Source organism: Sminthopsis crassicaudata, chromosome 2, assembly GCF_048593235.1.
Source record: "Sminthopsis crassicaudata isolate SCR6 chromosome 2, ASM4859323v1, whole genome shotgun sequence".
Lineage (NCBI taxonomy): Eukaryota > Metazoa > Chordata > Mammalia > Dasyuromorphia > Dasyuridae > Sminthopsis > Sminthopsis crassicaudata.
Genome location: NC_133618.1, coordinates 501,703,400 through 501,729,722, shown reverse-complemented (window position 1 = coordinate 501,729,722; position 26,323 = coordinate 501,703,400). Strand labels below are relative to the sequence as shown.

The window sequence follows — 26,323 nt, the reverse complement described above, 5'->3', positions numbered from 1 at the left end:
CTCTTTTATTCCTGATCCCCAGAGTTCTGTGGCTGGTCATTTCCATTCATAGGCACCAGGCAAGAAAGAATGTGATCTGGATGGTACAGTGGATAGAGCACTGGTCCCGGAATCAGGAGGAACTGAGTTCAAATCCAACCTCAGATCCTTCCTAGCTGTGTGACCCTGGGCCAGTCACTTAACTCTTCTCATTTTCCTCATCTGTAAAAAGAACCCGAGAAGGAAATGGAGAACCATTCCAATATCTTTGCCAAGAAAACCCCAAATGGATGTGACTGAACAACAACAACTGAATCTATTCCAAGCATATGCTACTTACCTATTGTCTGCTCTCTCTTCCAACTGGAATATGAGCTGCATGAGGGCAGGGACCAGGTCTAATTTCTTTCTGTATTCCTCCACTGTACACAGAGAAAGCACTTCTTGAAATCTGAGCTGAACAAAGACAGTTGGAGGAAAGATAAAGAAAAAGAAGGGTCAGCTAGATAGTACAGTGGATAGAGCACCAGTCCTAGAGACAGGAGGATCTGAGATCAAAAGCTGAATGATCTTGCTTTTGTTTGGGCAAGTTACTTAACCCCAATGGCCTTGCAAAAAAACAACCACAAAACTACAAAATGCTAGAGCTAGAAGAGCTCTTAAGTGAAATCATATCTAATAGAATCTTCTTCTTTTACAAACAAGGAAATGGAGGCCCCTTGAAGTTAAGTGACTTACATTCACACAACTAGTTAGTGGCAGAGTCATATGTATGTATATATGTATATATGTTTGTGTGTGTTTGTATGCATACATATTCAGCCTAGGAAGCACTCCTTCTAAGTGATTAAGATCAGACTAAGACAAGAAAATAGTATTGGATTAATTAAATTAATAGAAGTATCTCAGGGTTCACCTCTGACCAGATTGAAAGAAGACTACTCTGAGGGAATGGTTAAAGAGGGATTGAATTGTTTTAAGAAAATGATTCTGAAAGATCACCCAAAGCTAAGTGGTTATTCTTCTGTTTCATGAATCATCACTGTTATCTGAACTTTCATCTCAATTTTGTTACTACTTTTTATCTTATTGAAAAATGTTATCTTTTTGTTTGTTAATACTATGAATTGTGAATTGAAATGGCTTATGTCAGAGAGATTTTCAAAGGCATGATGGATGCCTGTTCCTTTGGATTTTGTCTCTAAGCAGAGATGCTTAGAATTACTTAATTAACAAATCTGTCTCTGGCAGGCTTGTGCCCCAAACATTGAATACAGAATTTTTTTTCCTATGTACTTAATTAATTAATTTTGCTCCCATATAGATAATCTATGAATGCAAAACAAATAAAAGTTGGGGGGGTTGGGAGAGGGAAAAGGTTTTCAATTGGGGAGAGGGGGTTAGGAAAGGCCTAATGTAGAAGGTAGCATTTGGACTAAGCCTCAAAGAAAATCACAGAGATGGGGGTGAAAAGAGAGTGATTCTAGGCCTGTGCAAAGGCAAGGAGATGGGAGAGGTGGGCCATGAGTAAAGAATAATGAAAAGCAGGTCAGTTTGGCTGGATTTGTAGAATGGGTTGTTGTTCGGTCATTTTCAGTCCCATCCACTTCTTTGTTACCCCATCTGAGGTTTTCTTGGCAAATATACTGGAGTTGTTTGCTATTTCCTTCTCTAGATCATTTTACAGATGAGGAAACTGAGGCAAACAGGATTAAGTGAATGATCCCGGGTCATACAGCTAGCAAGAGGTGGAGCTGGATTTGAACTCAGGAGGATAAGCCCAGCACTCTATCCACTGCATTAACTAGCTGGCTTGTACAATGTGTAAGGATGTGATATACAATAAGACTGGAAAGGTAGATTGTAAATAGGTTGTAAAGGGTTTTAAATGCTAAACAAAGGACTTAGTATTTAATGTTTGAGTAAACAGTAGGACAGACACGTGATTTCTCTTTGTCATCCAGAGAGTAAGCTTTCTGAGGGCACCACTGACTAAGATCTCTTTCCATGTCTCTCACAGTACCTAGAACACTACTCAGCATACAGTTAGGTACCATAAAAATGCTTGTCTTATAGAATTTTCCTCTCTGGTATGAAAAAGGAAGTGCCTAGGATATAGAATCTTCTTAAGAATAGAATCAGACTTACATGAACTGATGCTGAATAAAGTGAGCAAGAGGACATTGTACAGAGTAAAAACAAGATTATGTGGTGATGAACTGTGATGGACCCGACTCTTCCCAAAAATGCAGTGATTCAAGTCAATTCACACACGTGTGTGTGCGTTATGCATATGTGTATAACAAGTAAGAGAGAAAACTATGGGGACTGAATGTGGATCAAAGCACAGTATTTTCACCTTTTTTATTTGTTTTTCTTTCTTGTGGTTTTTTCCCTTTTGGTCTGCTTTTTCTTGCACAACATAGCAAATACAAAAATACGTTTAAAAGAACTGCACATATTTAACCTATAGCAGATTGCTTCATGTCTTGGGGAGAAGGGAGGTAAGGGGTAGAGGAATAACAATTTGGAACACAAAGTAAATGTTGAAAACTATCTTTATATGTATTTGGAAAAACTAAATAATAATAAAAATAGAATCAAAATTTGGAACTCCAAGTTAAAAGATGTTAAAAATAAATAATAATTTTTGAAAGATAGTTACTACAATAGTACAGAAGAGAACTGAAGGAAGTAGAATCAGGGTGGGAATAGTGTGAGTGGAGAGAAGGGGACAATTCAAGAGAGAGTTGAGATATGTTTAATAAGCCTTGGAAATGATTAGATGTGGGCAGCTCAGGACCATAGCCAACTCTCCCTTTCCTATTAGATGTACTTTGGATTCCACTCCACCATTATCACCTTAGCTTCCTTTTAGATTAATTCCATTTAGATTGTAATCCATTAGATTGTAATCCATTAGATTAATTCCACTAGATTGTAAACTCCTTGAGCACAGGGGCTATGTGTCCTTTCTTACTCGCGTTCCCAGTGCTTAACATGACACTTAATAAATATTTATTCAATTTCATCTTTAAAAAATTAACTATTAGACATTCTCTTTCTATATACCTAGAGCTAAGGGAATAAACTAGGTACCATATGGTCAAAGAATGATATAATTGTATGATGGTTTAGGACATAGAATATCTGTTGGAGCTAGAGGGACCTCAGAGCATAAAACATAGAATGTTAGAACATACAATATCAGAACACAGAACAGAATGTTAGAGCTGAAAGGGACTTTGTAAATTATCTAGAACAAGGGTTCTTAACCTGAGGTTAAATGGATACATTTCAGGCAATCCATAAAGTTGGATGGGAAAAAAAATTAAATCTTTTTTTTTTATTAACCTCTAATTGTAATTTAGAATTTACTTCAATTATGAATGTAAGCAACAAATGCAATTTTTGGGAAGGGGCCCTCAGGCTTCACTAGACTGGCACAAAAAAGGGAAAGAACCTCTGATCTACTTCAATGCCCTCATTTTACAAATAGAAACTTGGACCCAGAGTCTCCTTTGGGTCCCTGTGTTTCTGCCAAAGATTAGGACTTTTTAAAAAATGCACGTGCTTAGGGTTCAAATCTCCAGCTATCAATACCTTTCCCTCTCACATCTTAGATCTTTTCAAATCTTATCGGATTTTCTTCCATGCTGAACCAGCCCTTTCTGAGGATTTTTAAAATTCAATGTCTCATTGGATCTGAGGTACCAGAGCAAGAAAAAGATGTGTCATCTCCTTCCATTTTCCTCATGTAAAAGCTGCCCAAACAATGGAATTTGACATTTCCCCAAAGAAATTAGCAGTCCAGGAGCAAGTGAGTCTGGGAAGCTCCAGTCTGCAAAAAAGAATAGTGTTTGAGGTTACAAAATCAGACCCGAATCAGTTCATTCGATAAGAAGAATGGGAGTTCCATTAACTGGGGTCATTCTTTTCTCCTCACAAGGCCTCAGTTTCCTCATTTGTAAAACTAGATTACTTTAAGATCTCTTTCAGCCCAGATGCTGTGACTCTCAGAATCATTGGGCATACACATATGTAGACAGGATCTCAGTGAGGAATGCTAACTAATACTTATCCCACTTCTGATAAATAAATGTCAAAGTAACACAAGAAGGAAAACACTGGGTAATGGGAAAGATTTGGCGTGTGCACATGTGTATGTGTGAGTGTGTAACAAGTAAAAGAACAGAATTGTCAGTGAATCTTGTAAATACTCAAGTCAACTCTGGCACAAACCGACATGGCATTTATTTCAAAGCAATTTAGCCACTGGGATTCCCAAGTCCCAAATCAAGGATGTTATTAAAAGGAAGCTCTGCAGGCACTAGAGGGGCTCATTGGCACTCCAGGCACACCTTGGCCAGAGACTTGGGCTTCCCTTTTCCTCTCTTCTCTCATTCTTCCCAGGGAGACTCTCCATCCCTGGCTCCCTTAGTGACCACTGGCACTTTTGCCAAGGCAGTTTGGCTGTTGGCATGTCATGTAATTAGATGGGGCCCTTTGGGAGTTAGGAGACATGAGAGGAGATTTCAGCCTCTTGTTATTTGTCAAAGGAAAGAATATATATATATATTAATAGCATATTTTTTTCTGAAAGCAAGAGGCCTTGAGAATATTTCATCCCTCTTCCTTATCTTACAGATGGAGAAACTGAGGCTCAAAGAGGGTCTCCAATGAGTCAGTAGCAGAATCAGGTCTCTGGATTTTTCTTAAATGAAACTATGAATGACCATAAGGCCAGAGTGTTGTTCTACATAGATCTCAAATGCCATCGAATCCAATATATTTTACAGATAAGGAAGCTGGGATGTAAGGGGATTAAGTGACTGACTGATCCAAAGTCCCACGGGGAGCAAATGATAGAGGTCGAATTTGAACTCAGGTCCTTTCGAAGGAGCCCAGGACAGAGATTCAGCTGTGATTTACAAGTTAACCAGATAGAGCAGATGCAACTGGCTCAGAGCCTTTTCAGAAACACTTGCCAATAAACAAAGCTTCATTAGGGAAAGAAGTTTGAGAGAGTTGAGCTTAGCTGGAGGCCACATCACACTGTCAGCCTAGACCCCATAGCCCACAGGCTGATGGCAGCTCTCCTGGCTTGTCATCTGGATATGGGGGAGGGAGGGCTTTCATGTCTTTTCCTGGATCCCAGTATTTCATTCTCCCTCCTCACTGGGTTCTCTTTCACAGGTCTTTCAGCGTCGGGAGGATGGTTCCGTCAACTTCTTCCGCGGCTGGGAGGCGTACAGGGATGGCTTCGGCAAACTCACGGGAGAACACTGGCTAGGTACGCATCCCCGTGGACCTGCGGCAGCGTCAACTCTGATCATTTCCCTCTGAGGGATCCTGTCCACTCTGCATAGGGGGGAGTTCACTTAATAGCTGAAAACATAAATGAGAGAATGATAAAAATCTCCTGCATTTATACAAGGCTTTATCATTTTCAAAATGTTTTCGTGAATATAATTTCAAATGCTATCTTCAAGTACATTATGAAATACAGTGGATAGGTGTTGTTATCTCCAATTGAAAGATAAAGAAACTAAGTTGAGTTTGTAGCAGAACCAGGATAAGAAGACAGAGATAGTTTGCAAAATCTCTTCAATCCAATGATCTCCTAACTCCCAAATAGGGCTGTTACCCTATTGTATGTGTGGTCCTGAAATCTCCTTTTTGTGGAATAATAATAATATTAATCATTAGCATTTATATAGCCCCTTTAATGTTTGTAAAATACTTTATATCAAATGTTATTTAATATCTGTTAGATGTAAAGGGAAGAACTCATGAAAGCTAATGGTATGAAAGGAAGGAGGGATGACAGTGACCAAAAGAACCAAAAGTCAGGAATTGTGCCCTCCTAGCAGGGGCTCCAGACACTTTCCTCCTACCTTTACTTATTTATTTAGATTTTTTTGGACTAGGTAAAAGAGGAGATCCTTTGCCTCAGTTGCTACCTGGCCTTCATCCCTAATGGGAGCAGCCTCAGTTAGACTGAGACCTCTGAGAGAGGGTGGTGGCTGTAAGCAGGTAGAAAAGGGCTTCTTTGTGGGAGGAGGCTCCTAAATGCTGTCGGACTCCTATATTCACCCGCAACCATGTGTGGTGTGTTTAGTTTGGTTGTTTCATTATGTCTCACTCTTTAGGACTCCCTTAGGGGTTTCCTTGGCAGAGATGCTGCAGTGATTTGCCATTTCCTTCTCCAGCTCATTTCATAGATGAGCAAACTGAGGCAAACTGGGATAAGTGACTTGTGGGGATCACAAAGCTAGGAAGTATCTGAGGCCCGATGTAAACTCAGGACTTCCTGACTCGAGCCACCTGGCTGCCCCAAAAGTCCTTGTTAAGCCTCCACTAAGTGCCCAGTGTGGGGTCCATCGGTTTGAAACAAATCCTGCCTTCAAAAAGCTGATAGTCTGCTTGGAGAGACAGGGGATGAATGTCTGAGAAATTAGATAATAAGATGAATGATCACAAGGCCATATTTAGTTAATGTCCAAATCGGTAACAAAGACCATGACAGGCAGTTTGGCTGCAATGGATAGGGAGCTGGGTCTGGAACTGAGGAGAATCCAGATTCAAATCTTCCCTTTGATAAGTATTACTTATGCTACTTTAGGCAAGTCACTTAACCGCCTCAGTTTCCTCATCATGGGGTGGGACTAGAATGCCTCTAGAGCTATGATTCTATGATCCTTGTGACAGGCAGTATGGTATAGTGGATAAAGTCAGGGAGACCTGGGTTCAAGTCCTGCCTCTGATTCAGACTGACTGTGTGGTCCTGAATAAGGCACTTGCTTTTTAGTTCCACCCCAAGGTGATCATCTGAGATTTTTAAGTTCTAGAACATTGTTTATCTGCATTAGGGGAAAAGTTTCTTTCTCTGAAGTTTAATCTTCTAAGGAAATATGGAGTCCAGGTCACAATGCAGACCACAAACCCAAATAAGTTGGAAGAGTATAAGATCTGTCTGTGTGAGCTGGAATGGTGATCTGGAGGTGGACTGTGACTTAGACCTCAAAGAAAGAGTAGTCTTTGGAGAGGGCAAGAGAAGGAAACTGGGCTTTGCCAGTCTCAGTAAAGGCATAGGTCAAGGGATCTTAATCTTTTTTTTTTTTTTTTTTTTTTTTTTTTTAATATCATGGGCCCCTTGGGCAGGTTGGTGAAGCTTAAGGAGCTCATTTCGGAACAATACTTTTAAATATATAAAATACAATATATAGAATTACAATGGAAACTAATTTTTAAAGAATCCAGTTATAAAAATTAAAAAAAAAAAAAAAACACCACACATTTCTGTTATAGTTGTTGTGATTCTTGAAGAAGACCATGACATCAGGGAGTGGATGCCATGACAAGCAAGTGAATTGGAAGGAAGTGAGGGTCACCTGCCTCACTTTCCCCTCCAGAGCCATCTGGGTCTGATAGAAGGGGGTCTAACAACTAAAGTAATTTGAAGTAGTTGTGAGCATGAATGATATTTCAAGATATCTGCAACAACTGTATCATGATATGAAAATATCTGAGCCCTGAAGTCAGGAGGATCTGAATTCGAATTTGGCCTCAGACACTTAAGATTTCCTAGCTGTGTGACCCTGGGCAAGTCACTTAACCCAGCAAAAAAGAAAAAGAAAACCGCTGTGATTTCTGTTGGTGACAGTGCCGCAGTTATTAGCCACTCCCGTGGTTTGTTGCCTTTGCTCATGACTGAACGAAGTGGTACCTTTCAGTTACAAGGTAGCAAAAATTAAAATGTGAATTTTTTTTGCTCTGAGTTCACGAACCCCTGAAATCTATGAATCTCAGGTTCTGAACCCCTGGTAGAAGCGGAGTCCTGCAGGCAGGAGAGCCGCGATCACCAGGGAGGGAGAGGGAAACATGGAGAGGAGAGCGGGCGGACTGGGGCGGCAGACTCCCCCGGGGGACTGCGGGAGATAAGGATGGAGAGGCAGGTGGGACCAGAATGGGTTAGAGCCGGGACCGTCGGCCCGAGTGGTAGTTGCGCGGAACACCCCGGGGCCCGGGAGAAGAGAGAAGGGGAGATAATAGCAGCTAAGGTGGCAGCTGCAGCTCAGGGCTCTTCACTTCTCTGCACTCCCAGGGAGGGGACAAAAGGTCCTTGAGGGAAGCGGTGTGCTGAGAAGGGGAGAGAAAAAAGAAGAGGGAGGGGAGGGGGGAAGAGGGGAGGGAGGGAAGACAAGGTGCGCGCTCCCCGGCATCTCCTTCCCCCATCTCCCTTTGCAGCAGATTGGAGCTGTTCTGGCTGCGGCGCTGGTATTAAGGCATCTTAATTGAAATCTATCCGCAGCTTCGAAAAGGTGCGGGAAGGAGCCGTTTAGTCGGGCCCTGATTAGCTCTTGGCAGGCGCCGGGAGCCCTGATGTGAATGTCAAAGCGAGAGGGGCGGCAGCTCCGCCACACAAACCCCCGCAAACTTCCCATCGGTGTGCGGTGGGCTATTTATTTTTAAGCCCACCCATCTCTCCCCATTCCCCCCCCCCCATACACCTCTTCCTCGCCCAGCGTCTTTTAATTTGAGTTCCCGGGGAGCCAGGGGACGGCTGGAACACCGAGCCCAGAGGAGGGGCTGGGAGCAAGGGAATGAAGGAGCAGTTAATTAAACCATGTAAAGGTGACGGGGACCAGGGTGGGAAGCAGTAAGGACAAATCAATAAGGGGCTGGAGAGAAGAGAGAGCAAGCATGGAGAGTGGAGAAATCAGCCCTTTCTTCCCTTCCCTCCTCCCCTTCTTTTTTTTCTCCTCTTAAGGAGTAAAGGGATGGGGGGTGGGGGGAGAAGCTGGTATGACCAGGGAAGAAAATAATATTTAAAATAATTTCTCAACTCCTGCAGAACAGAGCTATTACTCCAGGAATGCAAGGGGCACCTCAGCCCTTGGAAAATCTGTGAGCAAGATAGGACAGATTTATGGCTCACCATCTCTTAGAGCCGTGGTCCCTAAGGTCCCTTGAACTTAGAGCTAGCTGGATCATAGATTCAGAGCTGGAAGAAGCCTTTCCAGATTGTGGTATGGAATATTTAAGGATGGAAGAGGCCTTCAAGGTGACAGAGTCCAACCCTCTCATTTCACTGATGAGGAAATTGGGCCCAGGGTCCAAAGTGACTTGCCCAGAGTCACACAGATAGCAAGGAGATTTAATCTTTATAGATTAAGAAGCTGAACTCCAGAGACAATAAGTGGCTTGGTCACCCAGGTGGTAGTTGGCAGGGTCAGGATTTTAAAATGAGGTCCTCTGACCCCTTAAACTAATGCTCTTTCCATTACACTACACTGCCTTCCAAATTTGTACTTAGCATTAATCATTTTCGTTTTCAGCAGACCTCCTCATTTCCCCCCAAGACACCCAGAGCTTTCTTGCTCCAGCATCCTTGGGACTAAAGCATATAATAAATTCATTCACATTCAGGAGTTTGCAACATGAGAATTTGCATTTTGAGAGGCTCAAGGGAGTGAGCAATGTTCAACCCAAAAGATTGACTCATTAAAAGTAGATATCTAGGCATTAGGGACAGGCTAATGGGGGAGATGTTTCAGGAGGGGGGGCTTCCCCTGCCCCCCCCCCGGAATTCCCTTCTGGCCACTTAGAGTGATTTACATATGAGGAAACTCAAACTGGGAGAGGTCAAAGGACTTGCCTAGTGTTACATACTTAACACATTCTTTATATTATTATGTCTTATCCTGGTCCAAATTAGTAAGCTCCTTAAAGTATGTGTGTTGTTGTGGGGGGGGGGGGGAGATGGAGAGGAAGGAGAAGATGTGTGTGTGTGTGTATGTGTGTGTGTGTGTATGTGTGTGTGTGTGTGTGTGTGTGTGTGTTCATTTCTGCAGCCCTTCCTTCACAGTGCCCTGAACACAATTGGCTCTTAGTCAATTTTTACTAAATGAATGAATGAATGAATGCTGGCAGAATGTAGCAACTGTGGAAGAAAAGAGGGTTTAATGCTGGAAAAGCATGAAGCTAGGGCAAAGCCAAGAGGAGGACCTGAAGGGTGCTTTTAGAAGGGATTCTGGGGCTAACCTTGTAAAGAATGGCACTGAAGTTTAAATGGTTGAAGTAGTGAAAGCAAAGGGATGTGGGTTTGTGATCGGACGGAGAAATGTGGTCACAAACTTTCTTCTCCCCTCTTCCTACAGTCAGGCAGCCTCTGAGCAAAAGCAAGAGAACAACTAGAAAGTCATATGGCTTGTTTTAGATTTTGAAAAAAAGATGCAATTTTCATCCTGAAATGCTTAAAACCCAAGTGCAAGAACAATCATCAAATAATATTATTTTATGATAAGAGCAATTTTTTGTTGTTCAGTTAATTCAGTCCCATCCAACTTCAAGACCCCATTTGGGGTTTTGTTGGCAGAGATACTGGAGTGGTTTGCCATTTCCTTCTCCAGCTCATTTTACATTTGAGGAAACTGAGGTAAACAGGGATAAGTGACTCTGCCAGAGTCACACAGCTAGTAAGTATCTGAGGCCAGATTTAGCTCAGGAAGAGGAGTCTTCCTGACTCTTGGCCTGTTACTCTATTCATTCCACTACCAAGCTGCCCCAGCTAAGAGCGATTAGGGAGCAATTTAGTCATTATCATGTAATCACATTCATGACAAAAGTCAAAATTGTGGAATTATAGCTGTTTTCAATTATTTGAAGGGCTGACATGGAGGACAGACTTATTTTTCTTGGCTCCAGAGAAAAGAATTAGGAGTAAAGGATAAATATTATAAGATAAAAAAAAAACAGGCTCCATATCGGGGACAAATCTCCTAATAAGTGGAACTGTCCCAAAGTATAATTAGGAAACACTGGGGTCCCTCTCACTGGAGGCCTTTAGGCTAAGGAGGTGATCATTTGTCAAATAAATGAGAGTGGAGATTCCTGTTAGTCATGGATTGGTCTAGCAGGCCATTGAGGTCCCTTCTAATTCTAAAATTCAGTGAGTCCGTGAAAAGCAACTGACTTTTGTGTTATATAAGTGACTTTTAAAGATTTGCTGGAAAACAGAAAATTCAGCCACTGGAGAAGTATATTTGAAGCAAATAACCAAATGGCTACTGCTGATCACATAATGAGTTTAAGTTAAAGGTTATGAGGACACCTGACCTACAAGATGGGGAGAATGAAGAGGAAATATAGAAATGTATATGCATGTGGGTCAGCTTATGCTACATCAATCTCAGAAATGCATAGGCACTAATGGCAAACATTTTGAACAGTTGGTTCATTAAGCTATGTGCTGTCATAAATTAATATCAGAATTGTGATTAGTGATCAGTACATTTATTTCTTTGATATTTTGAAGACTCTGTGATTTTACTGATGTACCTCTTCCCAGTGTATCCAATTGTGATCACCTATGCTTTTCCCTGCTTTACAACTCTCACTCACTCATGATCTTCCATAAATCCCCCAGAAAAGGGTCCATCTAAGATGCTGGTAGCTTTCCTCTAGAAATGAACAGTTCATGGAAACCATATGGATAGCATATGGGCTATCCAATGCATTCTCCCTCCCTCCTCCTCCTCCTCCTCTCCTCCTCCTCCTCCTCCTCCTCCTCCTCTCCCTCCTCCTCTCCTCCTCCTCTCCTCCTCTTCTTTTCTTCTTCTTCTTCTTCTTCTTCTTCTTCTTCTTCTTCTTCTTCTTCTTCTTCTTCTTCTTCTTCTTCCTTCTTCTTCTTCTTCTTCTTCTTCTTCTTCTTCTTCTTCTTCTTCTTCTTCTTCTTCTTCTTCTTCTTCTTCTTCTTCTTCTTCTTCTTCTTCTTCTTCTTCCTCCTCTCCTCCTCTCCTCCTCCTCTCCTCCTCCTCTCCTCCTCCTCCTCCTCCTCCTCCTCCTCCTCCTCTTCCTCCTCCTCCTCCTCCTCCTCTTCCTCCTCCTCCTCCTCCTCCTCCTCCTCCTCCTCCTCCTCCTCCTCCTCCTCCTCCTCCTCCTCCTCCTCCTCCTCCTCCTCCTCCTCCTCCTCCTCCTCCTCCTCCCTCCTCCTCCTCCTCCTCCTCCTTCTTCTTCTTCTTCTTCTTCTTCTTCTTCTTCTTCTCTCTCTCTCTCTCTCTCTCTCTCTCTCTCTCTCTCTCTCTCTCTCTCTCTCTCTCTCTCTCTCTCTCTCTCTCTCTCTCTCTCCTGTCAATGGATCTTTCTCCATCTCCGATGACTGCCCTATCTCCTTTAATACCCATACTTATTTTGAATCATAGCCTTTCTCTTTCACAGTTCTTCATTAGTCACATGTTGTTGCCTGTCCATTGTTCTTTAGATGACCTGTAATTTTAATTCTTCAGAGAGTTTGTTAGCTTCCGTGAGTCACAGTCACATAGCATTCTTAGAGAATATTTATTTATAAAATGCAGCTCTCTTCTCCCGAAACTACCTCTCTTTTTGGACCCAAGACTACCACACGCCCCAAGGCATCATGGGAGAGAGAACCAAGTATAGCAAGGGTTTAACATATTAGAGGTCAAAACCAGCAGATTATTGGCTGTAACAAAGAATTGGGAACTACTAACCTAGACATTTTGTCTTCTTTCAGTTGTAAGTAAAAGGTGGCAGGTTCCTCACTGAAGCTAAAAGTGGTGAAGATTCTTGCTTTCTTCTCTTTCCATTAAAATGCACACATTAAAAGCACAGGGCTTAAAGTTCTAGAAAGACAGACAGGAGGGAGAGACTGAGAGAGATGTAAACCTCACTGATGAAATGTCACTCGATGCTGATAACTCATAAGATGTTTAATTAAATGGCCTCTTAATCAAGAGCTAATCAAACCAGCAGGAAAGCTGTATGTGGGGGGTAGTTATGTGTGCATGTGTGTGTGCTCACGCATGCAGTTACTGATGAAGTCAGCCCTATGCTGATGTGGAGCATGCTAAAAGAAAGAAGGGAGAGAAAGACAGACTGAGGAAAGGAGATGAATTTTTAGAGCTGAAAGAGACCTTTAAATGGAATATTAGAACTTGAAGGAGTTTTAAAACCTGAGGACATCAAAAACTATAGAATATAGTCTATCAGAGCTAACGGGGATCTGAGGACACAGAAGGGACATTAGATTGTCCACTATTCTGCTTCCCTGGAAACATTTAGAAAGGAATTTGAGGTATTACAAGACCATGGCAACTGTGAGCAATTATGAGCAACCCCCTCCGCTGTCACTATCTTAACATTGATAAATTTGGAGAATAACTCCTAACCAAGTGCTTACCTAAAAATAATTTGTTATGATTTGGCTATATGGAAGCAGAGGTAAGAGGTTTTAGTCCCATTTGTACTACTAATGATGACAGTTGTATTAACATAAAGAAGTCACTTCCTCTCTCCAGATCTCAATTTTCCTAAATATAAAGTGGAGGTGAAATGAGGAAAGGGATTTGAATAGTGGACCGCTAAAGTTCCTTCTAGCTCTGCTGTTCTATGTTCTAAGGTCCCTTTCAGTTTTAATATTCAAATATTCTATTAATTCTATTCTAATATAATATATAATATAATATAATAATTCTATTCTAACAATTCCAATAAAATGGTTTAAAGTTTCTAACATTTCATTTTGTTATCTCTTCTACCTCTACCATTCTAGATTTTAAGGTCTCCTCTAGCTCTAATGATCTATGGTCTATGGCCCCATTGCACTCTAGTGTTATAGGGTTTAAGGTTACTTTCAGCTCTATCATTTTATAATCCTATAAATCCATTCTAAAATAGTTTTATAGGGGCAGCTAGATGGCCAAGTAGATAGAGCACTGGCCCTGGAGGTAGGACCTGAGTTCAAATGTGGCCTCAGATTCTTAATGCTTCCTAGCAAATCAGTTAACCCCAATTGCCTTTCAAAACAAAAATAAAATAGATCAATAATCCACAAGAAGTTTTGGTAAGGGTTTGGTTTTGGTTTGGGGCATATACTTGGGGTTTCCTAGGAGTAAAGAACTCTCTCCACCAGCCAGTGGCAACTCACCTGTAACGTTTAGGCCTCGGGATTGAGAGGTTATCGGTTTGCACCTGGTCACAGGTGAGTGTGCCTCGGAGGGAATGCTTGAACCCTGAGCCAGATCTTCTTGACTCTAAAACCAGTGTTCCATCCATGCTCCCTCTCTTTCATAATTACCATTTAACAAAAATCTTCAAGGAAGAGAGGAAACTGAAGGAGGAGGGCCCAGAGATTACTTTCTTCTCCCTGGCAACATATTCATTATGAATAGACACACACAGGAAGAAGTGGGCGGCTGGGTGGTGCAGTGGACAGAGTGCTTGGCAGGAGTCAGGAGGACTCATCTTCCTGAGTCCAGATCTGGGCTCAGACACTCAGCTATGTGACCCCGAGCAAAAGCCTGAACCCTGTTTGCCCATTTGCCTGTTTGCCCATAAAATGACTTGGAGAAGGAAATGGCAAACCCCTCCATTATCTTTGCCAAGAAAACCCTGAATAGGGTCATGAAGAGTCAGTCACAACTGAAAAATGATTGAAGAATGTATTGTTTGTTGTTCCTTCATGCTCAAAGAGGAACAAAATGACATGATGATGCCGGAGCCAAGATATGCTATGTTTTGGTTGTGGTTAATCAGACCCATACAAGTTCCAAAGGCTACAGGCCAGCCACAGTCTGTTTGAACATTTGGGATGGAGATGTCTCTAGTTTTGAACATCTCATGTTTTCTTCGTGCTTCTGTGATTTTGCATTGCTTATAAAGCAGTTTAAAGGGGACACCCCATCCTGGGCCATCTGGTGTCAGTGTCTCCCATGAATCACCATTAACACTGAAGTTCTTTAGCGAGATCTTGAGAATGTCCCACTGTCTCTGTGCTTGCCTTGTGTGAACTCCCAATGCATTTTTGACATTCAAGTATGTGTCCAGCCCACCAGAGTTTGAATGCTTAGCAATGCAGCTGAAGAAAGTGTCTGGTACTTTATCTTTCCAGGTGATCTTCAGAATTGTCCTAAAAAGACATTTCAGTAGAAGCAGTTCAGATTCTCAGCAAGGCCCTGGCAAGTGTCTAAGTTTCACAGACATCCAACAATGAAGTCAGCACAATAGCTCTGCAAACCTTCAGTTGACTGAACAGCAACATATAGGCAGAAGGAAGTAGTATCAGGGATAAAGGAATGGCTATAGTACCCATTTCCACTCAAGAGCACAGCTCTGCTTTCTCTAGCTAGAGAGCTTGGTTTGTATTGTTCCTTAATTCCCGTGATGTGCTCAACTCCCTCACAGATTCCCAACTCTTTTCCTCCTTTGTCTCCCTTGTTCTTAGGGCTCAAAAGGATTCATGCTCTGACCATGCAGGCCACCTATGAGCTACATATAGACTTGGAGGACTTTGACAACGGCACAGCCTATGCCCACTATGGAAACTTTGCTGTGGGATTGTTCTCTGTGGATCCAGAGGAAGACGGCTACCCAATCACCATTGCTGATTACTCTGGCACTGCGGGTATGGTTTAGTGTTGGGCTAGCTCAGCAGGGTCCAGTTTGGATATTTTTGGAGCAAGAAATTTGCATCAGAATCATACAGTGATGGATGTTGGATTGATGGAGTTGAAGAGAGTATCCAGGCAGAAATAGATGTATTTTGGATAGATGTTCTCCTCATCAACAGAGTTCTTTTCTGTTATGCTTTGGTGCTTGAGCTAAAAGCTCTTTTCTAAATCTAGACCCTAGTAAGAAGAAACATAAGCACAAAGGCAGAATTATGCTAAGAGTACAGGAGCAAATCAAGATAATCACCAAGTGGGAGACTAAGTAGGATGGGCAGTAGTTCAAAGAAGCAATGGGTGGAGGAGGGGAAGCTGGTACTACTTCTCTATTCAGGGGCTTTAGTCCCTTCTATTTCCTTTCTGCCATTTCTATGGGGCTAAGGCTACCTAGCCCTGACTGTCTCTTTTCCTCTTAGGCTTTTAATCTGACCTACATGTTCATTTTCACCCATTTTCAGCTGTTTACTGTGATGAGACCACCCTCTGAATTCTTCTAGGAAGGCTGACCCCATGAGCATTGAGAGTTGCTCTAGACCATTGCCAGCCATGCATACTTCTTTCCACTGTCTCCTGGATTATTTTTCTCCTCCTTTCCCTTCCCTGGGGTTGAAGCCTATTAATCCACACACACTCATACCCTCTTCCCGCCAAGGTTTCTGTAGTCCTGATGATGACCTAGAGCTAAAGCTTGTCCAGTGAGTTATTTCAGAGCTGTATTACAAAAGGAAACAAGTCCATCAGGCCAGTTCAGAGGTGACCATGAATGGATGGACTAAGACTGGATCTCAGTGTCACATCTGGCCACCTTCCTGAATGCAAATAGTCATGAAGACTGTTGGTGGATCCTGACTCTCTAGGGTGAGAATTCTGGGGTCTGTCTTGACAGGATTTATCTGGTATAGGGTACAGGGAATAGGGGCTAAGAAGGAAGTGTAAGGCTTTATCCAGAAGAACCTTGTATTAAAAAAAAAAACACTACACACTGACCTTTATCTGAAGAAGTCAAACCAGTTGTCATTTTGGGTGTCTTCTCCTACACAAGCCCTTCAGGGTTACCGTGGATGTTAGTGTTCTGTGTTTTTCAGATGATCTCAGATGTGGCACAAGAGGCACATGTTGTATCTGAGGGCAAGATCTGTTTTTCTTCTTTGTCTTGGAATTCCCCAGTGCTATCAGAATCCCTTGCATGTAGCTCTTGATACCTGATAAATATGAATTTAATTGCATTTTAAAAGGGATGTAACCATCAATATATAGAGTTTGGAAGGAAATGAAATTTCTTAGAAAGGATGAGGTCCACTTTAGCCTAGGTCTCTGGCTACTGCTACTGCTCTGCTTCTTTTGCCTGATGAATTTTGCCTTTGAATTGTGATACTGAGATGGTTATTTCCAGGCTTGGAGACAGTTGGAGGGGTTAAGAGAGCTAGGGTCCTCAACTAGTGCTGGATATACTAGAGAAGTTGCTTCTAGATATCCACTAGACTACTTCCTGCAGGAGAGGATAAACCTAATCCCTGGTTTAGCTTGCCAAATGACACACATCTGAATGGAATTGTAAAGGAAAGTGTGGGACTAAGATAAAATGTGAAATATTGACTTAGCCATCCCACAAACTGACTTGTGTTTTGCTTGTTTTATCTCCACTGCCTGAGACAGTATAACCAAAGTTATACATTATTATTGCTGATTCTTTAAGGTTTTCTGTCAGTGAGTACTTGGGAGTCTTATGTGTTTAGCATTTTGTGTGAGTTTTTGTGTATAGAAAAATTATCATTTTTGATACCTGAAAAGAAATAAGGAAAATTAAATTTTAAATGAAGTCCCTGTCTTAACAGACCTTACAGTTTAGTGAACTAATGCTTCCTTCCTTTTTTGGCCCTCACTGAGCTTCTCACTCAGGTGAAGGGAGAGGATTGGATGAGATGATGACTAAGGTTCCTTTATAGATCTGAAGTTCTGTGATTTCCATTCCAGTGCCTGCTCTAGCTCAGCCCATCACATCACTTCAGAAAGCAAATGAGATGTTGGGTAGGGTAGATGGTAGGATAGGTTCATGGGTAAATCACAGGTGACAAATTTAGTGTCAGAAGGGAACTTACTCCAGCTCTATTTATTATGCTTAGAAAGGTTGTCACTTGCCTAAGGTCACCAAGATAATTAATAGGAAGTAATATCTGAACCAATTTCTTCCAAACTCCAGGTTAAATATTCTATTCACTACCCTTTGAACAAAAGTGTCTTCCACCTTAAAATGTAGATAACACTTAGAGTCTCTCATTCCATAGAGTTTCTGTGGAAAATAGCTTTGAAAACCTTGAAGCCCCAAAGAAATGTGAACTACTACTTTTATCTGGGTTTTATTTGTGTGTATGTGTGTGTGTTGGGATACAGGTGATTCCTTCCTGAAACACAATGGTATGAAGTTCACCACCAAGGACCAGGACAACGATCACTCAGAGAATAACTGTGCCGCTTTCTACCATGGGGCCTGGTGGTACCGTAACTGCCACACCTCCAACCTCAATGGTCAGTACCTCAGGGGTCACCACTCTTCCTATGCAGATGGCATCGAGTGGTCGTCCTGGACGGGATGGCAGTATTCGCTCAAATTCACTGAGATGAAGATCCGACCAGTCAGAGAGGAAAATTAGACTGGGACCGCCAGCTCCGGCCCCATCCTCCTTCAGCTCCCTCTTTCTTCTCCTGCCCTTGCTACTTTGCCCTCCATCTTCTCCCCAAACTCGTGTGTTATTTTGTCCATAAGTCAGGGTGAACTGTTTTCCCAATGGTGATGTGGTCCCACAGGCAAAGAGTTGAGAAAAGCCAGAAACAACGACTTTTTCAATTTCAGAACTCTAAAACTTTCCTCTATATAAGCTGGTGGGAGGTAAATTTTAGAGTTGGAAAAAAATTATATATCTATCTATCAGGGTGTTTATATATATATACATACACATATATTCACACACTGGTAGCTATCTCTAGGTATAGACATAACTATGAAGATGACTTTAAGATCCATATTTTATACCTGCCCTAGATTTTTACTCATCCAATTGGTATTTTTGCCTGGTTTGGCTCTAATTGGATTTGTCAAAATTCTGTCTTCCTGTATAGATGCCATGGTAATAATAGATTCCACCAGAGTTAGAGGTACAAAAGAAGAGAAGATGGGATATGGGGGGCAGTAAGAAACAGATGATGTTTGAGGGGAAAAGTCTGAAAGGACCCAGAAAGGAGCCATGAAGTAAGGAATATGCATGTTTTTGTTTGGATCTCTTCTGTTGGGACCTGAATCCAGCCAGGTCAGCCTTCAGAAGTTCTCCCCCTCATCTGATCTCTGACTTGACAATGGTGAATAGAGGTTGGCCTGGGCCTGTAAATAAAAGTAGTGCCCCTGGGGCCAGGAGATTGGCAGAGGTTGTAGAGAGGGTTCCCAAGCACCTAGGCAAGTATGATGGGGCAGATCAAAAAGCACAAGATGGTGAGGGACTGGGCAAAGAGGCAGGGAGAGGTTGTTTTGCTGTGCACCTTGAGACTAGTGTGGACCTTCAGGCGTCATGCAAGTCTCCAGCCCTTCGGCCCACCCAGATCTTCTCTGCAGACAGGGTTCCCAGGCTGGACCTCTTCTCAACATCCTTGCCCAGAAGTTCACCTCCAGCCTTGTGGCTGATCTTGTAGCTGAGAAGAGGCTGCAGCCAGGCTGGGCACTGATCTGTAGCTTCTTTCTCTTCTTGCTGTGTGAAAATGGCCAGCTCTCAGACTGACCCTGGGGCAAGGCAGCCCCTTGACCAAAGAGCCTGGGAGGTTGGGCCAGGCTGGAGGGTGACAGGCCAGCCCCTGGCCTTGCAGAGGTGGGGAAGCATCTCCTTCAGTCTCAGACGGCAGACCCTTACTCCTTTAAGAAGCCCAGACCTCAGAGACCTCCCTCTTCGTTCTGCTCTGGTACCTCTCCCACATGGGCCGTTTATTTGGGCCAACCCTGTTATGGGAGCTCCCTGCATTGGTCTGTCCTCTGGGAGAGCATTAACCCAACGGGAGAGAGATGGAGAGGCGAGCATGGAGGTGGGCTGGAGTGGGCTGGAGAGCGAGATGGAAAAGCTGCTTAGGTCTCCCCCAGAAGCATGCAGCAGAAGCAGGTCGAGCTGGGTATTTTCATGCCTGCTGCTATGTCCCCAGACTCTGCAGTGAAAGACTCCCCAGTCTGGGCAAGTTCTTTTTCTTCTGCGCCAAGGAGGCGGTTATCCACACAAGCTGCTTGGGGCCGAGCCCAGATGTTCCCGAACGGGCTGTGTGCCCGCCTCTTCCCTCCTGCTTGTGGTGGAGAGGTTTGGCCTCGGGCCAGGAGGCATTTGGACCTGCCCCTGACCTGGGCGCTGCTGGACGAGCGTGACTGTCTGGGGCAGGTCCCTCATTCCTGGGCTCGGTGAGCTCCATCCCTCCTTTCCCTTGTTTCCTGTCCCCGTGATTTCTGCCTCCGTGGACCAGGCTCTGAGTCCACGGGCTCCAGAGCAGGAACCTGTAGCCCTCCTAGCCTCGTGTTCCTCATTTAAAAAGCAAGGGGGGGAGCCCCAACCCAACCCTTCCTGCTGTGATTGCAGACTGTGGGTCCAGGTTGACAGAAATTCCCTCAGCCAGGAACTTCCCTCCGGCATCCTAACCCTCATTAGCAGGCAGAAGTAGTCATGGTTCGGTTGTCAGGGATGTGGGTATTTTTTTCCTCTGCTTCTTTTGAAGTCACCTTCCCTGGAAGTGCAGGGAGCCCTGCCCCCTGCTCACAGGGATTAGCACCAGCAGGCCTCTGAAAGGGGGGGAAGGAGCCTTCCAGGTTCCTAGGATTTAAGGGACAGGTCTGCAAGGGCCTTCAGAGATCACCCAGCCCGACCTCTTCACTTACAGCAGAACCTGAGACCCGATAAAATGAAACTATTAACCGAAGGTCACGAGTCCCAGAAACGCTAGAGCCACGACTAGAACCCATGGCCTCTGACTTAAATTTCGGCCAGTGTTTCCATCTGCATCTTCTTTCTGCTCTCAGGGCGTTTCCTCGTCCCAGGTGAAATATGATTTGCTGACCACCAGGGGCAGAGAGGTCAGGCGATGACCAAGGGCAGGGAGCAGAAAGACCCAGAGAAGGGAGCAGCAGAAGCAGAAGGGAGATGCAGCATCTCCCTTACAAGATGAGGCTCTTTTTGCAGGAATGAGTGAAAAAATTACATGACAGAGAACTCAGGTTGTAGGTAAAGAGTGTCTCAAAAGGGCAATGAGCCAACCTGCGAAGAAGGAGGCTGGAAGGAACGAAACTGTCATTTCAAACTTTCACTCAAGCTCAGACACCACGTCCCAAACACCAACCTCTTCATACACACACTACACATGCACGCGCACACACACGCATGCACACGCACACACATGCACATGCACACACATGCACACATGCCATTCCCTGGAAAATGTTGTGATCAGGTAAACATGGCTAGCAAGGTAGCGAGGGAAAGCCTTCATCTGGGAGGCCGGAGAGCTTGCATTTCTATCCTGGCCTCTGCTACTAACTTGCTGCATGACCTTGGATAAATTATATGACCTCTCTAAGTAGCAGTTCTTTATCATCAAAATATGGGTGAACTAGTAAAGGGACTATTTGTGACATGTCCCCCTTTGGCAGTTTGGTACAACCGAGGGACTCCTTGGAATAATGTTTTAAAATGATTGGGGGAAGGGCTAAATTTCAGTTTGAAGTTAGTGAAAATAAAGGCATAAATTTTTTTCTCCCATTAATTTGACGGATCCCTTGATATCTCTTCATGGACCCCAGATTAGGAGGTCTTGGATGAGAGGATTGCTGCTTTCAGCTCTGCACTCCACGAAGGGTGGAGGTTCATGAAAGAAGGGGTTTTCTTCCCCTGTCATTATACGGGCGCCCCCACCTGCTCCCACAAAACCCTTTGCGTTTCCAGGAAACAGAAAATAAGCTTCTCTCTGCTGGAACCTAACAAAGCCCGAAGGGGCGCGGAGGAAAGTTTGCCTGGGGTTCGGAAGGGTGCGCGGGTCTATTTCACGCACGGAGTGGCTGGGCCCTTTCCCCGGGAGTTCAGGCCTGCCACATTGTTTACCTTAAGCATGGCTCTGCGTCGGTCAGAACTGGATGGTGAGCAGAGAAGGAAGGGCCAAGTTGCCCGTTCTCCCGGACCTGGCCTTTCCCTCCTCTCCGGGAGGTCTTCGCGGAGGCCCGTGGATTTGCACCCAAAGGGGGGTTTTCATTGGTCTGGCAGCTGTCAAGTCGGGAGTCCCAAGGCCGTCCCCACCCACTTCACACCTGGAGGATCTGCACCTTGTCAGGGCGCCGTCCCCCAGTCACAGATGTCTCTCCTCCCCGAGCCAGTTTCTGGAGAGATGGTGGTGGGGGTGGGGAGGTGATAGATAAGCCCGGGTTGGGACAAAAGCCTTTCTGCTCGCCGCCGGGCGGGTCTTTGCGGAGTGCGTCCGGGAATCACTTGGCAGAACCTTCTGGAGCTGGTACAGCAGCACTCTCCGAGCCCCCAGGACCCCCTCTGCCCCGGTAGCCATCAGAAGACTGCCACTCTGACCTATTTGCCTCAGGTTCTGTGCTTCTTTCTCTGCCCAAATGTATTTACGGACTAATTTTAAATTAAAGGACCTAGCAAAGGAGTTCCCCACCTCCGCTGTAGAACTGAGGCGGCGAGCCCCAGGGCGGACCACAGAGAGGCGGAGGTGGTCCCGAGCCGGGACACCAAACCCCGCCCCCCGTGAAGCGCGCGTGGGGAGCGCCAAGCTTTTCGGAGCGGTCACCCAAGAGCTCCAGGCCAGACGTTCACTGATTCACACACGGAGCGGAGGGCGCGGGGGGCGCGGGGGGCGCCTTGCCCTTTTTTGGCCGTCGCAGGAGGAGAGGCGGGGGGGTGGAGGAGGAGCAAAGACCGGTGGTGAGAGCCGGGGGAAGGCCGCGGCGAGCTCCCGATCTCCGCGGCCCTGCAGCCTCGGCAGCCGGGACGCCTGCTCCGACCTCAGCAACTGGCCGTCGAATGAAGGCCGGGCCGCTACCCCCGGGAAGCCTGGAGGGTGAAGGCAGAGCCCCCGGGCCGAGCCTTCAGGCCCCGAAGAGCCGGCCTCGAGGAGCGGTCCGTTTGCTTTCCCCGGGGAAGAAGACGGGAGCGAGCGGCGGCTGGGGGCCGCCCCCGGAGTTTCTGCTTTGACTAATTATTCTTGCTAAGTGGGTGCTGTGATTCCCGCGCTCCCGAGGCCGCGAGACCCCAGGCAGCCTCCATCCAGCACCGCGGGTGGAGGACCCGCGGGGCGCGGCAGCCAGGGCCCCCCGAGCGCGCCCTCTCCGAGACTGGCACCCACGCTGCCAACGCCTGTGCCCTCGGGGATGGGCACGTGTGAGTCCCCGACAGAGCCTCCCTTCCCGCCGTCCCTTCACAACGCCCCAGCCTGCCAAAGCCCGCAGACACCTGCCGCGTCCTGCCGGAGTGAGCACGTCATTTCACAACTCCGTTTGGGGTTTCCTGACAGAGATGCCGGACTGTCCTGACGTTCCTTCTCCAGCTCGTTTTACAGATGGGGAAACTGAGGCAGACAGGGCTACGTGGCTCGCCCAGAGTCGCACAGCACTAAGTGTCTGGGGCTGGATTTGAACTCACGGACATGGGTCTTGTCGACTTCAGGTCTGGCACTCTAAACTCTATGGCGCCCCCAGCTGCCGGGAGGACTTCGTGGGATCCTGGTCTAGAGCTGGTCTCCTGGTTTCTCTAGCTCACCGGGAGCCCGGCGCGGAAAGGGCCAGTGGCGACGTTCGTCCCTTTCACGGAGCCTGCCCGCATGCCCGCTGCAGGATGGTTTAGAGACTTTCTTCCATTTTTAGAGGGAGCTCCTTTCAGATCACGAGGCCTTGGGTTTGGAATAATAGATGTAGCCTGTTTGAGCTCTAGCCCTCACACTTTACCAGTTGTATAGCCTCTAGGAAGATAGTCTGCTTCTTTAGTTCTCAGTTTACTCATTTATAAAATGGGAACAATAATTGGTAGTAGTAGTAATAGAACCTATCATGTAAGGGAATAAATGAAATCATGCGTATAGATGTCAAAGTGCTATAAAAATGTAATAATTAATATTTTCTTCCTGGGAACAAGCAGAGAGGTTGCATTTCAATCAGCAGTCCAAACCAAACAACAAAAAACTCTTTAAAAACTCAGCAGTTTAATTCTCTAGTCCTGCCCTGCCCCCCCAAACCTCAGACCATAAGACTCACATTTTACACATATTATAATATACGCCCATATACGCTATGTTTACACAATCACACACATGTGCCTGCACATGTGAACACATTTATACGGTTTATCTGTTCATCTAGATCCCCTCTGTCCCTCTCTGAGCACTCCTTTCCTCAGTTGTAAAGACCCAAACGTGCTTGCTGGACAAGAAGGCTGATGCAAAACTGCCTCCACTCTCTTCCTCCTTTTGCCCTAAGCGTCCCCAGCCTGGGAACTCCCCAGCAGGAGCCCCAGGAGAAAAACAAAGGCCGGATTACAAATGATTTTCCCCCTTGCCACCACGTATACATAGCTTGATAGAGCTTAGACTTGGGCACGAATGTGAGTGGGTTCCCGCTATCCCCCCCTCCCCCTGCCGCGGGCACAGCCCCACAGGCGGTGCTGGAAGGAGCCTCCCCCCTCCTCCCAGGGCTTCCCTCCCGGCTTCTGCCCTGCTTGGCTTTGCTGTGGGCCCAGAAGCAGTTGAATCTCCACATCGCCCCGTAAGAATCTCTGAGTTTGGAACTGCCAAGAAGGTATTTAATGCAGTCTAAGGATGCAGGGATTTGGGGGATTAGGCGGGAATGTGTAAACAAGTGCCACCATCTTGGATTGCGCTGGATCTGCCCGAGAGGGCACTGCCTGGGCCCCGAGGGTCACGAGCAGGAAACCGAGGAGGCCGAGGGCCGGGGACCCCGTGACGTGGGTCACCGCAGCAGAAACAGTGGTGCTGAGGTTTCCAGAAAGAGGAGTTCACGTTCCCCGGAAGGTTGGGAGACCCGGTTTTAATTCTGTCACAAGCTTGTGTGACGTGGGCGAGAGTGCTCCCTCTCACCCCAACCCGACCTCCTGGTCTGCACGGTGGGGAGCGTTGTCTGTCAGCCTGGCTGCCCGTAGTTACTGTCAAGCCCTTACTAACTAAGGCGTCTGTTTGAAAATGTGGTTTGAGAGTTAGGTGATAGACGTGCACAAGAACACATAAGCTCGCACCCGTCCGTGGACGAGCGTGTCTGTACCGTCACATCCACGACGACATTGCCCCTTCCTCCTCCGAGGCCCGCTTATTTCCCAGTCCCCCTCGGAGCTGTGTTGAGTGTCTCCCCTCCGGGCCCCCAGCAGGAAGTGTGCTGCACAGGGAGGGAGCACCCCCCCCCCCCCGGGCGCTGATCACTCAGCTTCCCCACAACAGAAGGCAGCCCCTCCCAGGCATTCCGGAAGTGACAGTGTGTGCCCCCCGCGCAGGGGTATCCCGGTTCTGGGGGCCTGAAACAGGGGGCCGCAGGAGAAGGGACCTCCCGGCCCCTGAACGAGGGAGGAGCAGCGGAAACCAGCTGGACTGCAGAGCAGACCTCTCCTGGCCAGGAAATGAAGGGAATGAACATCAAGGAAAGGACTGATTCTGTGGTCAAAGGACAGTCAGACGCCAGTTCGGATGCTTCCTGAGGGTTTGTCTTTGTTCAGATGGGAGGGGCTGCACTGGGTGGTCTCTGGGGTCCTGCCCAAGTCGAGGCGTAGCCATCTGGGACTTTTGTGAGGACTTTCTCGGAGGTCCCTTCTGCTTCCAACATCCTGTTCTAAAGTCCCTTCGAGCAGCCTACATCCCACGTCCAAGATCTCTCGCTAAGGAGCTTCGATTCTAGACGGAATGAGCCCTTGTGGTCTGTGAGACCCCCGCCCTCCAGAAGTCTGTGTCTAGCTGTGGCCGAAGCAGCTGCAGCAAATGTGATGTTTAAGGTCCAATACGTGTAAGTAGTGTGTGACCGGTGTCTCTCACTTCACATGGATTTCTAATCTCCTTAAAATAAAGGAACCCATTCTGACCTGTCCTTCTTCGCCGACTGTGTCTGTTTCCATAGGCAGCTGTAGAACTCTTACATTATCGGAATTATTATAGCAACCCCGGGCTGCCAGTGCTGCAGGCAAGACTAAGCCCTGCCTCATTCAGAGATGATCTGTCATTACAGCAAGTGCTTCCTGGGCCAGTCAGAGTCCTATGACTGAGATGCGGCTTATCTTGGGAATAATGGTACATTACAGAGGGAGTCTGTGCCGTGGGCTGGCCGGTAACAAATTGTCCTTGTGGGCCCTCTTTTGTTACTGAGACTAATTGTTTTCTTAACCACTGTTCTGATGTGTTAATACTTCTTAATAAGAACTAAAAGCCTCTAGTGTCTAGTCATTAAAAAAATAACAACAGCCACCAGAGGTTAACGATGTAACAGTCCCAGGACCTGAATCTATGAATGCACACTTCACATATATGTATGTATATAGCCAAGGAGATACACTCAGGTCAGATCCTTTTACAACAAATAACATCTTTTTTAAAGCCTATATGTAATAAGAAGATATCAATGGCCCTTATGAGGGGTGACATTGCTCACCGGCCTTGGACGCAAGGGACCTGGATTAGAATTACTGATCCAAAAATTACTAGCTGTAAGATTGAGGATGAATTATTAAAATGACAATATTCCCATCTGTAAAATGGAGGTAATGATATTTTCATTGCCTATGCATTAAAGCTGTTATGGGAAAAATGCTTTGTATATTTCAGAATACTACAAAAATGGGAGTGATTATTATTTTATGCAAGAAAAT

General features: G+C 45.5%; 1 protein-coding gene and 1 long non-coding RNA gene across 2 annotated transcripts in view; one reads left to right on the top strand and one right to left on the bottom strand.

The window, feature by feature from the left end:
- Positions 1 to 19,179, top strand: part of FIBCD1 (fibrinogen C domain containing 1) — a 58,210-nt gene extending 39,031 nt beyond the window's left edge. Inside the window, exons 5-7 of the mRNA XM_074293890.1 lie at positions 5,176 to 5,272; positions 15,227 to 15,406; positions 17,841 to 19,179. Coding sequence (XP_074149991.1) covers positions 5,176 to 5,272; positions 15,227 to 15,406; positions 17,841 to 18,100 — 537 coding nt within the window. The 3' untranslated portion in view covers positions 18,101 to 19,179. The remainder of the gene's footprint in view (positions 1 to 5,175; positions 5,273 to 15,226; positions 15,407 to 17,840) is intronic.
- Positions 15,399 to 22,253, bottom strand: LOC141557749 (uncharacterized). The gene is made up of 3 exons (XR_012486889.1): positions 21,563 to 22,253; positions 16,437 to 16,651; positions 15,399 to 15,629 (listed from the first exon to the last, which is right to left on the bottom strand). It is a non-coding gene; the product is annotated as an uncharacterized LOC141557749 (long non-coding RNA).
- Between the last annotated feature and the right edge of the window lie 4,070 nt (positions 22,254 to 26,323).